Consider the following 12,991-nt stretch of genomic DNA (forward strand, 5'->3'; position numbering starts at 1 on the left):
ATCAAAGTACCTTTTGGGAAGTATGAGCTCCCACTAAAATCACAGGCTAGGGAACCTTGGGATACGTTTGAACTCATTCACTCCAATCCCACAAATTCAAATAACCTTTAAAAATTGTCTCTATCACCTGCAGCAAACTATGAAATCTCTCTCCATACATTGAAAAGACAAGTCTGATCACAATAATGTCACAACTACTGTAATGCCTTGTACACTGGTCAAACCAAAAAGAGCTTGCCTCAGTTCCAACTAATTCAGAATCCTGCAGCCCGACTGACAGAAGGCTGCAAGTGATGTGACCACATCACACCCTTCCTACAAAAACTACACTGGCTACCAGTACCCTTACAAGGCTAAAATTTAAAACTGTGTTTGATTTTCAAGGTCCTCAGACAAAATGGGATAGATTACTTATCGGCCCTTTTACTAAGTTGCGGTATTTAAACAGTGGCCTGTGGCAGTGTAGGTGCATGTTTTGGGAGCGTGACGGGCCAGTTTTTACCACATCTACAAAAAAGGGCTTTTAAAAAAAAAATAGGATGGGAAAAGGGCATGTGGTAAAACTGAAAACCAGCGCGTGTTTAAAACCAGCACGAGCCCTTAATGGCCACCCCACTGATCTACCGGTTAAAGGCTCATGTACAGTGACCAGCCGGTGCGCGCCAACTGACGATACCACCGGAAACAGTGCAGCTTGGGAGGAATATGGGAATGCATCAATTACCCACCAAGGGACGAGCTGGCCTGGCGGTAGTCTCATTTGGGCATGTGCTGCACATGCATAGAGCCTATCGTGGCTTAGTTAAAAGGGCCCCTTAAAGAATAAGTTAGCCCTCTACACCTTGAGATGTCAAAGGTCTTTTCAAGGAGGATCACTATCTATTCTGTACCTCACCAAAAGAAATTGTACAAAAAAAAAAAAACACACACCACAACACCACACATCACACACAACCACACCAAAAGAAGGGAGGGAGAAGTTTTTGACAGATGATGGTAACTAGCTATAGGCCTAGTAAAATGTCTCTGTAGGCATATCACAATGAAAACAAGTTTAAACTTACAATTGGGTTGTTTGGTGTGAGTCTTAAGTCTTTCAGATTTTTTAGGCTTGACAATGTAAAACTGCGAACCACTATACCAGCAACACAACTGATTATGCAAACCTCCTTGAGTGTCTAGACCCAATACATGGGGAATACCCAGCAGACCGATCATGGACCAACTTTGATGTGCTATCGATCGAAAATATCTCACAATTACTCAAAAGATACGCCAAATCGCACTACAAACTAGACATCTGTCTTAGTAATCTGATAAGAAGCGCCCCCAACAATTTATAACAGACCTCACGAGTCACTTGAATTACATGCTACAAAATGGTCTTTTTCCCAAAGATAAAGGAAATATTTTACTTACTCCACTACCAAAGACGCCGAAAAAAGTACAAATGACCTACCCAACTATCGCCCAGTAGCATCTATCCCGTTAATAACCAAATTTATGGAAGGGAGCAGTGACGAAACAACTCACTAACCACCTAAATAAAATCAATCTTGCACGAATCTCATCAGGCTTTCGACTCGAACTACAGCACAGAAACAGTACTAGTCACCCTAATGAATAAATTTAAACAAACAATTGCAACTGGCAATAAACATACTTCTCCTACAATTGATATGTACAGTGCCTTCGACATGGTCAACCACGGAATACTACTACATATCTGGAATACTTTGGAGTTGGAGTAATGTTCTTAATTGGTTTAGAGGATTCTTGACAACCAGATCATACCAAGTAACAACTAATATGGTGATATCAGACCATGGATACCTGAATGCGGAGTCCCCAAGGATCCCCCCCTCTCACCAACCTCTTTAACCTAATGATGATACCACTAGCCAAGCTATTAGATAATCAAAACCTTAACCATACATCTATGCAGATGATGTCACGATCTACATTCCCATTCAAACAAGACCTCAAGGAAATACCAAACGAAATTAATCAAAGCTTCCAAATCATGCACTCCGGGCGGATGCATTCCAGCTAAAACTCAATGCAGAAAAACACAATGTCTATACTCGCACCACAAACACAATACAAATAATTCACCACCTTAACCACCCCTATCTCTCCCTCCCCTCTCAAACAATCTGAAAATTCTGGGAGTCACCATTGACTGAAATCTCACACTAGCAAAACCACGTTAAGAATACACGAGAGATGTTCCACTCCAGTGGACACTCAAAGAATAAAAAAATATGTTTCCCAAGAGCCATCTTTCGAAACCTGATACAATCCCTGGTACTAAGCCACCTGGGAATAACAGTTATAGAATGTTGTACGTGGGAAGCTTGCCAGGTGCCCTTGGCTTGGATTGGCCGCTGTCGTGGACAGGATGCTGGGCTCGATGGACCCTTGGTCTTTTCCAGTGTGGCATTACTTATGTACTTATGGACTACTGCAACTCCACTCTACGCTGGCTGTAAAGAACAGACCATCAAGAACTCCAGACAGCCCAAATACTGCAGCCAGACTCATATTCGGAAAACAAAATATGAAGGTGCAAACCCCTAAGAAAGAACCTACACTGGCTCCCAATGAAAGAACATACCACGTTCAAGATCTGTACGATTGTTCATAAAATCATTCATGGAGATGCCCCGACCTACATGCTAGATCTCGTGGACCTTCCACCCAGAAACGCCAACGATCCTCCCGCACCTTTCTCAACCTGCACTTCCCCAGCTGCAAAGGGGTCAATACAAACGAACACATGCGTCCAGCTTCTCCTACATGAGCACGAAGATGTGGAATGCACTAACCAACTCATTGAAAACGATCAACGAACTAAATAGCTTCCGCAAAGCTCTGAAAACCTCTCTCTTTAACAAAGCCTACTACGAGAACCCATAATGACTAGACACAACCCTTAACCTCCTTTATTCAGAATGTCTCACTGTAAGCTGCATAACCTGATCCTCTTGTCTTCTTCTATCCCTCTGTAACACCAATTGTATTTCTTCTCTGTTACGGCGATGCCATAACAGATTTCTGTAAGCCACACTGAGCCTGCAAATAGGTGGGAAAATGTGGGATACAAGTGCAATAAATAAAATAAAAATACCTGCCAGCGAGCCTTCTCAGGAGTATCCCCCCACACTCTGGAATTTACTCCCAGAGGGGCTATGTCTAACTTAAGACTAACTCTACTTCAGAAACTAGATGAAAGCCTGGCTCTTCTCACAAACCTTATAATACATGTGATGACTGACTATACACTCACTCCACACCTTAACAGCTGTTGCACACCCTATAACTTAGACCATTTCCTCATATCTTGCTTAACTGTACAAAATTGTGCCTCGAGTTAGCCACCCATCTATTTATCCCAATTGACTCTGTACTGCCCATCTTCTCCTCGTCTATATATCTGCACTTGGCCCCTCAGCTGCATGGAAAGCATTAGCATCATATCTATGTTACTGGAATGTTCTATTGTGTTACATTGGTATTATGCTGACATCATATTATATCTATGCTATTATAATATGCTTCCATACTGTCAATTTATGATATTGTTGTACTAGTACTGACATCTTTCCAAGTTTACCTCATTTATTGTATTATCTCCTCCACACTGTCCTGATATGACATCGCCTTGATCAGGTAGTCATCCATGAAAGGGTGCACACAGATGCCCTGACACCACAGATAGATCGCCACCAGAACTATGACCTGGGAAAAGGCATGGCCTGATACTGAAAGTGACGGCCATTGCTGCAAATTCACAGGAACTGCTGATGCAGTGGTCAGATATTTATAGTAGTAATAGTATATGAAGGTAGGCCTTCTTGAGGTTGAGTGCTGAAAGAAATTCCTCCACCTGGACCGAAGCAATTACTGACCTCAGCGTCTCCATGCAAAAGTGAGAGACGCAGAGACAATGGTCGAGACCCTTGAGGTCCAAAGTGGGCTGAACTATGCCCTCCTTATTTGGGACCACAAAGTAGATGAAAGTACGAACTTGCCCTCTCTGAGAGGGAGGGATGGGCACAATGGGCCTGTAGCACTAAACAAGGCGGTCAACTGTGTTTGAATCTGTGCCACCTTGGCTCCTCCCCAACACAGGGACAGTAAGAAGAGAGGAGCAACCGAGCGGGAAGGCAGCCTGGCATCACTGGGAACTTCTTGTCCCCCAAAGGAATGCTGCTGAGTCTGAAAGCAAAGCTGTTGGTCAAAGGACTGCCATCCAGGATGGTACTTCGTGCTGTAGCAGAACCTTGTCCATGCAGAGAACCTAGGCTTATCCTCACGCAACCTCTACGGCTTCACCTCATTTAGCTCCTTAACTATATTATGGTCCTCTACAAACAGCCACTTGCCCTTAAAGGCTCACTTCACCAGGCGAGTTTTGAAAGCTGCGTCCACCACACAATTCCTCAACCAGAGCTGACAATGCACCACCAATGACTGCAGCATGTCATACAGTGCATCCGCCAGATATGCCAACCCAGCTTCTAGACGGGTATCTGGGGCAGCCTCCCCTGTGTAGGTCTGCTGATGCCATGCAGACAGGCCTGTGCCACGAAGGAATGCAAATGGATGCTTGGAGCTTTGCTATTTTTCATTTTCATGATTATTTATGACATATCATGGTTATTTATATAATTGTTTTTATAATAATTATTTCTTTGTATTACATTCTTTGTATTCATTCATACCAGTATTTGTTTCAGACCCGTAATCGGCTAACGCCGTTAACGGTTATATGTAAGCCACATTGAGCCTGCAAAAGGTGGGAAAATGTGGGATACAAATGTAACAAATATAATTGTTTATTGACATCATATGTTGTTTTAAACTATTGTTTCGTAGCCCCTGAGGCAGCCCTTCTGGGCAAAACACGGCCAGTGTCAGGTGATACTAAAGATTATTATTTGCATGAATAAAAGTTGATGTATACTGATTGCTGATCTGCTTTTATCATTTCTCCCTGCTTGGAGCACATGGCAGCTATCTCAATGCCTGCTTCAAGGCATGCTTGAACTTCCCATCATGTAGATCCTTCCACTGGGAGAGTGGTTTTCCTTGGTCACTGCTTTCGCCAACGAATCCAACTTGGGAAAACCCAACTTCTCTTTCTCTTCTAGCACCAAGGGGTAGAGGTACGCCATAGCTCTCCTTACCTTGAGGCCCATGTCTGTGATCCTCCACTTATCCAGATGCATAGGACAATGTCCTTAGACCCCTCAGGCCTCTCATAATTGTGACGACTGAGCCCCTGAAGGCTGCTGCCAAAGGCTCCCCAATTGAAAGCGCTGCCAGAACATCCAAATGAGAGAAACTCAATTCCTCTCTACAAACAGGTGGAGGACTCTCAATCATCCCCCTCACCTGGGGGGGAAGCTCACCCTCTTTTAAAGGTCCCTCAGAACATAGCGAGGCTACCTCTGATAAAGGAGACACGTGCGACCACATCTCCTTAGTGCCCTCCGAAAGATTCACCCAGAATCTCAGGAGTAGAAGGAGCAGCCAGGCCACCTCCAACCAGTGCCTGTGAATTCTGCTTGAGCAAGTATGCCTGGTGGAGCAGCAACTCAAACTTGGGGGGAAAAAAAGGTTATCCCGAGTCTACACAGCCTCTCGAGGCACTGACAGAGAGGGCTTTTCCTGATGCACACCTCCTGCCCTAGTACGACCCGGCGAAGATGGCCACCATTCCTGCCTCATCCTGAGGGGGACCCCTCATGTTTGCTCACTAGTGAGCCTGACACTGAAGAAAGGGCCCGTTGCTGTGCAGATGTTCCATAGATTCACCATCTAAGCCCTCCAGGAGCACAGCTTGCACTCCATGTAGTGGCTCAAGGATGGCCAATGGCCTCATAAAAACTTATAATGTTAACAGCATAACAATAGTAAAATACCAAGAATAACATAATACAATAAATCAGGTAACTTGAAAACGCAAATTGAAACCCAATAACAGAACTACCGTAAAACTGTATCAAAAATATACACATTTAACAGCACTGGAATTCAAATACCAGAGATATTATTCTAGAACTGCCCCCACTTGACATTATCGTCCTTAGAGATTGTAAGCTCCTTTGAGCAGGGACCGTCCTTCTTTGTTAATTTGTACAGCGCTGCGTACCCTAGTAGCGCTCTAGAAATGTTAAGTAGTAGTAGTAGTAGTAGAGATATTAATACAAATGTTAGCATAATACTAATGATACAACTAATAGCATGCATTTGAACATTCAACTAACAGATAGGATGCTAAAAGATTTTCTACAAATGGCTTACCACATAGCCTGAGCAACCAAGAGCAGATATATGATGGGAACAAGATGCGTGGTACAGAGTCAGTTGGGATATAATTTGATGGTTAGTTAAAGTATGAAGCAAAGAACAGGTCAGAATTCAGGAGAGCTACAGCAGTTCATTTTTGTAGCAATCAAGCGCCCATTTAGAGTCCAGAACGTGGAGAGCTTTCTTACATAGATTCTTAATGTGGCTTTGGACAAAATGTAGGTGAGGATTAAATCCAAAAGTAAGATTGGATTTGACAACCACAAATTGTAACTATATGAGATGTACTTAGATGTGTATTTTCTGTACAATAAACTGGAATAATTGCAAAGAATGATGAAACTTGATTGTAATCCACACAGAACTTTCCAAATAAGCATCCATTTTAAATTAAATTGTTCTCACTCGCTATGTCTTATTGTGGCATCCTCAGCTTTTTATCCAGTTTATTTTACAATCCCCCACATGCACTCTTATCAATTCAAGATGACTCTTATCCTCCTAGGAGGAAGAGAAGGTCCTGTAAAAAAAAAAAAAAGAAATCAATTTCTTCAACTACTTCTGGACAGAAAGAACTTTTCTAATAGTCTCAACTCCAAGAGTAATAGGTTCCATTTAGTAGGTGCTGCCACTAAGAAAACTCTATTTCATGTTTCAGGCAAATAAACTTGCCTCACAGATGGAATATGTAAAACCCAGGCCCCTTCTAAATAAGATGATCTCTTGGGTTTGAAAGTCCTCAACAGGTTATATATTGAGGAGCTTTATAGTATACTAGTAAAAGAGGCCCGTTTCTGAGCAAATGAAACGGGCGCTAGCAAGGTTTTCGTCGGCAACACCCCCTCCCCCCTGCCAATCCCTTCGTTGTTGTGGCATTGCTCCGCCCTCAACGTCATGACGTTTGACGCAGGGCGGGGCCCGTAGCGATTCCCACCCCCCGCCTCCTTCCCTCCTGCCAACCCCTTGGTTGTTCTGCCATTGCTCCGCCCTCGAGGGCGGGGCCCGTAGCGATTTCCCACCCCCGCCTCCCTGCCAACCCCTTCGTTGTTCTGCCATTGCTCCGCCCTGAGGGCGGGGCCCGGAGCGATTTGGTGGCATCACCACCACGAACCTTCAAACCTTTTGAAGGAAGCCAGGGCTTGTTTCACTGACGTCACTGTCTTCAGAACGTTGAGGGTGAGATTATATATATAGATAGTGCAATGCACTGGAGTCAGCAATTTAAACTTAATGCAAAAAACAATTTACAGCCAAATGAACTATGTTCATATGGCCAATGCCTGTCAAAAACATGCGCCACACAGCATTTTGGACTAAATTATCTTAAAGTGTTCAACGACAGTCTAATATTATATAAAGATTAAATAATAAAGGTGACTTTTACTAAATGCGTAAAATCTGAGCTTAATGCGTTTTAATGGTGAGACTTTCCCGTGCACTAAACCAAGATTTAATGCAACCATTTTTTGAGGGCTTTTTCTTTAGTACGCAGTATCTGCAAAAAATTAAGGGGTCCTTTACTAAGCTGTGGGGAAAAAGGGCTCGGCACTGGTGGTGGGGGGTCCTTTTTCCTGCAGCAGTAAAACCCCCCAAAAATGGTCACGCGGCGAGATAAACTCATCGCATGGCCAGGTGGAAGTGAGCCCTTACCGCCCACACTGAGGTGGCGGTAAGGGCTCTGGCGCTAATCCGGCAGCGCGCGGCAATGCCCAATTTACAACCATGCTAGCAATTTCTGGGGGTTTTCTTTTTCCCCTGAAAGGGTGCACGCTTGGGGCAGGACCACTGTCACGGCTGCGTAGGGCCGGCAGTAGTCCCGAAGAGCTTACCGCTGCTCTGTAAAAGGCTCTAAATGCAGGAGCACTTACTGTCTCCTATTTAGGGTTTCTAAGTGCTTCCACTTTAACTCTGTGGTATCCAGTTAGCGTGTGCTAATCATAATACGCAGCTGGATAAGGCAGAAATGCCTACTCTCTGCTCATGACACGTCCCTTCCGAAAAATATTTTCAAAAATTGGTAACGCAAACAGGCAAAATACTGCAACATGTTGTGGTGTGTTAAGGGCTTAATCCCCTTTAATAGTTTATTAGTAACTTGCTAGGTCCGCTCTAGAATGGCAGAACAGTACTAGTAAAAAGGCCCCATAGTTAGTTATTTGTACTGCTTAACTGTGTATGTAATTTTATATTATTATTATAAGTCATAAACAATAAGCTACATTCAGAGAACAAGAAGCAGCTGGAAACTGTAGACTTGGAGAGATCTGACCTAAGCCTGAGCAGTTAAAAAGGAACTGACAGCAGAGAGAAGTAATATTAATTGGTCGGCCCATGCAAGGCTAATCTAGGACTTATTTAGAAAGTCTCTCTCTTGGAGAAAAGGAGCCAGGGAGGCAACAGTCTGGCCAGTCAGGGCCAGGATAAATTGAGAGCCACCACTTAGGCATGGAGATCCATATAAGGAGGCTGGGTGAGGCTGATGATTATTATTGAGTGGCTGACTAGCAGACAACAGAAAACAGTGGTTGCTAGAGGAGTTTTATGCTAGTAGGGTTTTTAAATGCCTGCTGTACATGCTTGGAATAATCCTGTGTTGTGTTCTGTAAAGGAAGGAACATGAGAAAGAAATAAAAGTCACAGCTGTCTGCAAATTGCTTGACTGAGGAATAATATTAGAAGATTCAGCTGAGGTCAGGAGCAGGTCACAGGCAGTGAAGTTTCTTGTGAATAAGTAGTATAACCTAGTTGTTGGAAGGCTTTTACAGTGCTCCATAATATTGATTTTGGGGAAATAGAGCAGTGTGGGTACAGAACTTATTTATTTACAAAAAATCTATAACCCGATTGATCTACTATTCTTGGCGGGGTACAGTTGAACATACATAGTAAAATTCCTACCCTAGCTGGATAATATTTAAGCATCTATGTAACCATCTCTCTGACCTCATGTGCACCTTTCTTAAATTAGTCACCATATTTTCTAACATCCTCTTACTCTTACCTATATGTTCCATCTTTGCTTATATCCTGCACTGTCAATTAAAATCTTACATTATGTATTGTGTTGGCATTGTAAGTAGTATACTATGTCACACTTTGCTATGTGTCTATTGCTCACATTTGATTTATTCTTATTGTACACCGCCTTGAGTGAATTCCTTCAAAAAGGTGATAAATCCTCAAATAATAAATAGACAAAAAAAACATAAAACAAACATTATAATACATCAGTATACAACATGTCTGATTCATGATATCCTCACAAGCTATAAGCTTTAGCTTATATTCTTACTAATAGCATGCTGAAACAAGAGTCTTCAATCTCTTTTTAAAATTTCTCTAGATTCCTCATTGCTCTTAATGAGGATTGAGGTAGGTTCCATAGTTTTGGCCCAGCAATGTAAAACAATGGAGGACCTATAGTAACATAGTATGGGTAACATAGTTAAATGATGGCAGATAAGACTTGAATGGTCCATGCAGTCTGCCTAACAGTCACATTCATTATCAATTCAAGATAAAAATCAACAATGAATATGAGATTACATACTTGATCATGGTCTTTCTTGGACATAGACCGTAGAAGTCCACCCGGCTCTGTCCTTATGTTCTAACTACTAGAGTTGCTGTCAAAGTCCACACCAGCCTATCCGAATCTGTCGTGCTATCTGCTGGACACAGACCATAAAAGTCTGTGTAGCACTGTCTTACTGAAGTCCCTGTCGAAGCCCTCTCCAGCCCATCTTAAACTGGATTGCCATATGCGGGACACAGACCATACAACACAGTTCCAACACCGGCCTTAGTTCTACAGCCGAGTTGCTATATAAGCGCCACTTGGGATACCACTCACGTTCTAATTAGAGATCTTCTGTGTTAATCCCATGCCTTTTTGAACTCTGTCACCACTTTTATTCTCCACCACTTGCCTCGGGAAGGCATTCCAGGCATCAACAAACCCTCTCCATTTCGGCGTTAATGGAAACCAAGGACGCTCATCTCAGAATGACCAAATGCAAGCCATTTGGTATGGGAGGGGCCAGCATTTCTAGTGCACTGGTCCCCCTGACATGCTAGGACACCATCGGGCAGCCTAGGGGGCACTGCAGTGGACTTCAGAAAAAGCTCCTAGGTACATAGCTCCCTTACCTTGTGTGCTGAGCCCCCAAACCCACTCCCCACAACTGTACAACCACTACCATAGCCCTTACGGGTGAAGGGGGGCACCAGATGTGGGTACAGTGGGTTTTGAAGGGCTCACATTTACCGCCACAGTGTAACAGGTAGGAGGGGGGGGGGGGGGGGAGGCTGGGCCCACCTTCCTGAAGTGCACTGCACCCACTAAAACTGCTCCAGGGACCTACATACTGCTGTCATGGAGCTGGGTATGATATTTAAGGCTGGCATAGAGGCTGGCAAAAAATATTTAATACATTTTTTTTGAGGGTGGGAGGGGGTTAGTGACCACTGGGGGAGTAAGGGGAGGTCATCTGGTCCGTTCGGCACCTTTTTGTGGCTTGGTCGTAAGGAAAAAAAGGACTAGGTAAAGTGTTCGTCAGGGATGCCCTTTTTCCCATTATGGGTCGAGGACGCCCATAGTGTTAGGCACGCCCAAGTCTCGCCTTCGCTATGCCTCCGACACACCCCCAGGAACTTTGGTCATCCCCGCGACGGAAAGCAGTTGGGGATGCCCAAAATCGGCTTTGCATTATACCGATTTGGGCGACCCTGTGAGAAGGACACCCATCTTGCAATTTGTGTTGAAAGATGGGCGTCCTCCTCTTTCGAAAATAAGCCTGTAAGTATCCTAAAATGCATCCCATACAGCCACAAAGTTTGTCCACTTCCAGTTTCACACAAACACATCCAAAACTGGTTGCTGTAGCTTCCTCACTTCCAACAATCAGTGGTCCCTCTTCAAAATCTTCTTTTATTCCCAAGTTCAAAAAAATATGTTTAGAATTTCTGCTTTTGGCTCTCTTTCTCCACAAACTGCTCGTTGCCATCTTTTAGTCTTACAATTCTTCCTGCTTTCCCCAACATACCTGAAAAAGTCTTATCACCTCTCTTCAACTATCTTTTTGTACACTCTCAATTTTACTCTTCTCCTGTGCGTTCCATCACCGTTTGTCTGAGCACAGCCCAGTGAAGTACATCCACAATTTCTCAACTTTTCACCAGTTCTGCAGATGGGATGCCCTAATCCAAGTCTGGCAGGTTGAAGTCTTCTACCAGTGACACTTCCCTCTCATTCCTACCTTTTGGATGTCTTCAATTAGATTTCTGTCCAGTTTCTCTATCAGGTCTACACTAACAGCTGCTGCACACTAACACTGTTTCTAGTTGCTTAGTGCAGCACAGTAAACATCCTGCTATGTGCATTAGTAATCGTAGCTTTTCAGCTTCATACTTGCTCCCTTCTTTTATTCTCCATCTGTTTATGAAATTATCTCTTACAATGATGTTAAAAAGACACAACCTCCTGATTTCTCTTTTTTTTCTAGCTCTCCTTCAACTAGGTCTGAAAGTACATCCCTCTCTGCCAGCCATGTTCTGTGAATGTACTGGATCCCTTCCACCCCATTTCTTTATCTTGTCTGATTGTTTCTTTCCTATATTGAAATGGCGTTTCTTTTCTAGAGAAATTCCATTTATATGGTTTTATTATAAACTGCTTTGGCCTGCGTACCAGAAAAAGTGGTACTGTATATCAAATTTACCAACAAACATTATTGAAAGTATGTCACATCACTGTACATGATTAAATACCACTCACCTGCATTTAGTCTTTGCATGCTGACAACTTTCTTAAACAACCCTTTAACTTGCTCTGTGACAGGGTCAAGATCAATGTCATAGAAGCAGGGTCTTGTAGGCAACCCTGGCATGGTGCTCATCTGTGGAAACAGTAAAATCAGACTATATAGTTGAATATCATAAAGTCAATGACTGCACAGTGCGCACTGTTTATAATGTAGTCCTATATGCTTGCTATTTTATTTTAACATACACATTTGCTATTAATTGGCCATTTTGTTAGTGGTAAGGGCTCATGCGCTATTCCTGCACTAATCTGTTAGCATGTGGCAATGTAACTGTGTTAACTGAATAGCAAAGAAATACCCACTCAATGCCCCTAGACACACCCCCTTAAAATTAAGCATATTTTTGGCATGTGGTTAGTGTGCGCACATTTGGCTTATGAAAAAACTTCTATAATAAGCAGTCTAAGAATTCTTGTGTAGGTTGTGAATGGAAGCTCGTGGCAGTAGAGCCCCAGTAGATTACAACTGAGCTAGAAAGAAACAAGTGGAGGAACTACTGGCCCCCCTCCCCAAAAAATCCCTCTGAAAACATGTGGTTCTTACTGTAAAAAAAAAAAAAAAAAAAGTCAGTCCTTGCAACACATTACTCAGTCTACAAATGACCCACCTTAATGGGATGGGACTCACCCCATCCCTGAAATAGTGCTGAAAGTTCAATAAACTGAAAGCATTATCACTTTAAACAGAACTGCAGGATAACCACAGTCTCCTGGACACAGAAGAAGCAATTTCCATCATTAAATACTCTTAACAGCAGGGAAGGATAAAGTGTCTATGGACTAAACAGGGACTATTACCGCCTTTGAAAATCTTGCCAAGGTATTCACTCACTGTGCACACAGGAAAAA

General features: G+C 43.1%; 1 protein-coding gene across 1 annotated transcript in view; it reads right to left on the reverse strand.

Annotated features, from left to right (window-relative positions):
* Positions 1-6,794: 6,794 nt before the first annotated feature.
* Positions 6,795-12,991, reverse strand: part of MTHFD1L (methylenetetrahydrofolate dehydrogenase (NADP+ dependent) 1 like) — a gene marked incomplete at its 5' end in the record, with an annotated part of 452,100 nt that continues 445,903 nt past the window's right edge. Inside the window, 2 exon segments of the mRNA XM_030195103.1 lie at positions 6,795-6,838; positions 12,095-12,215. Coding sequence (XP_030050963.1) covers positions 6,795-6,838; positions 12,095-12,215 — 165 coding nt within the window.

Source organism: Microcaecilia unicolor, chromosome 3, assembly GCF_901765095.1.
Source record: "Microcaecilia unicolor chromosome 3, aMicUni1.1, whole genome shotgun sequence".
NCBI classification, from domain to species: domain Eukaryota; kingdom Metazoa; phylum Chordata; class Amphibia; order Gymnophiona; family Siphonopidae; genus Microcaecilia; species Microcaecilia unicolor.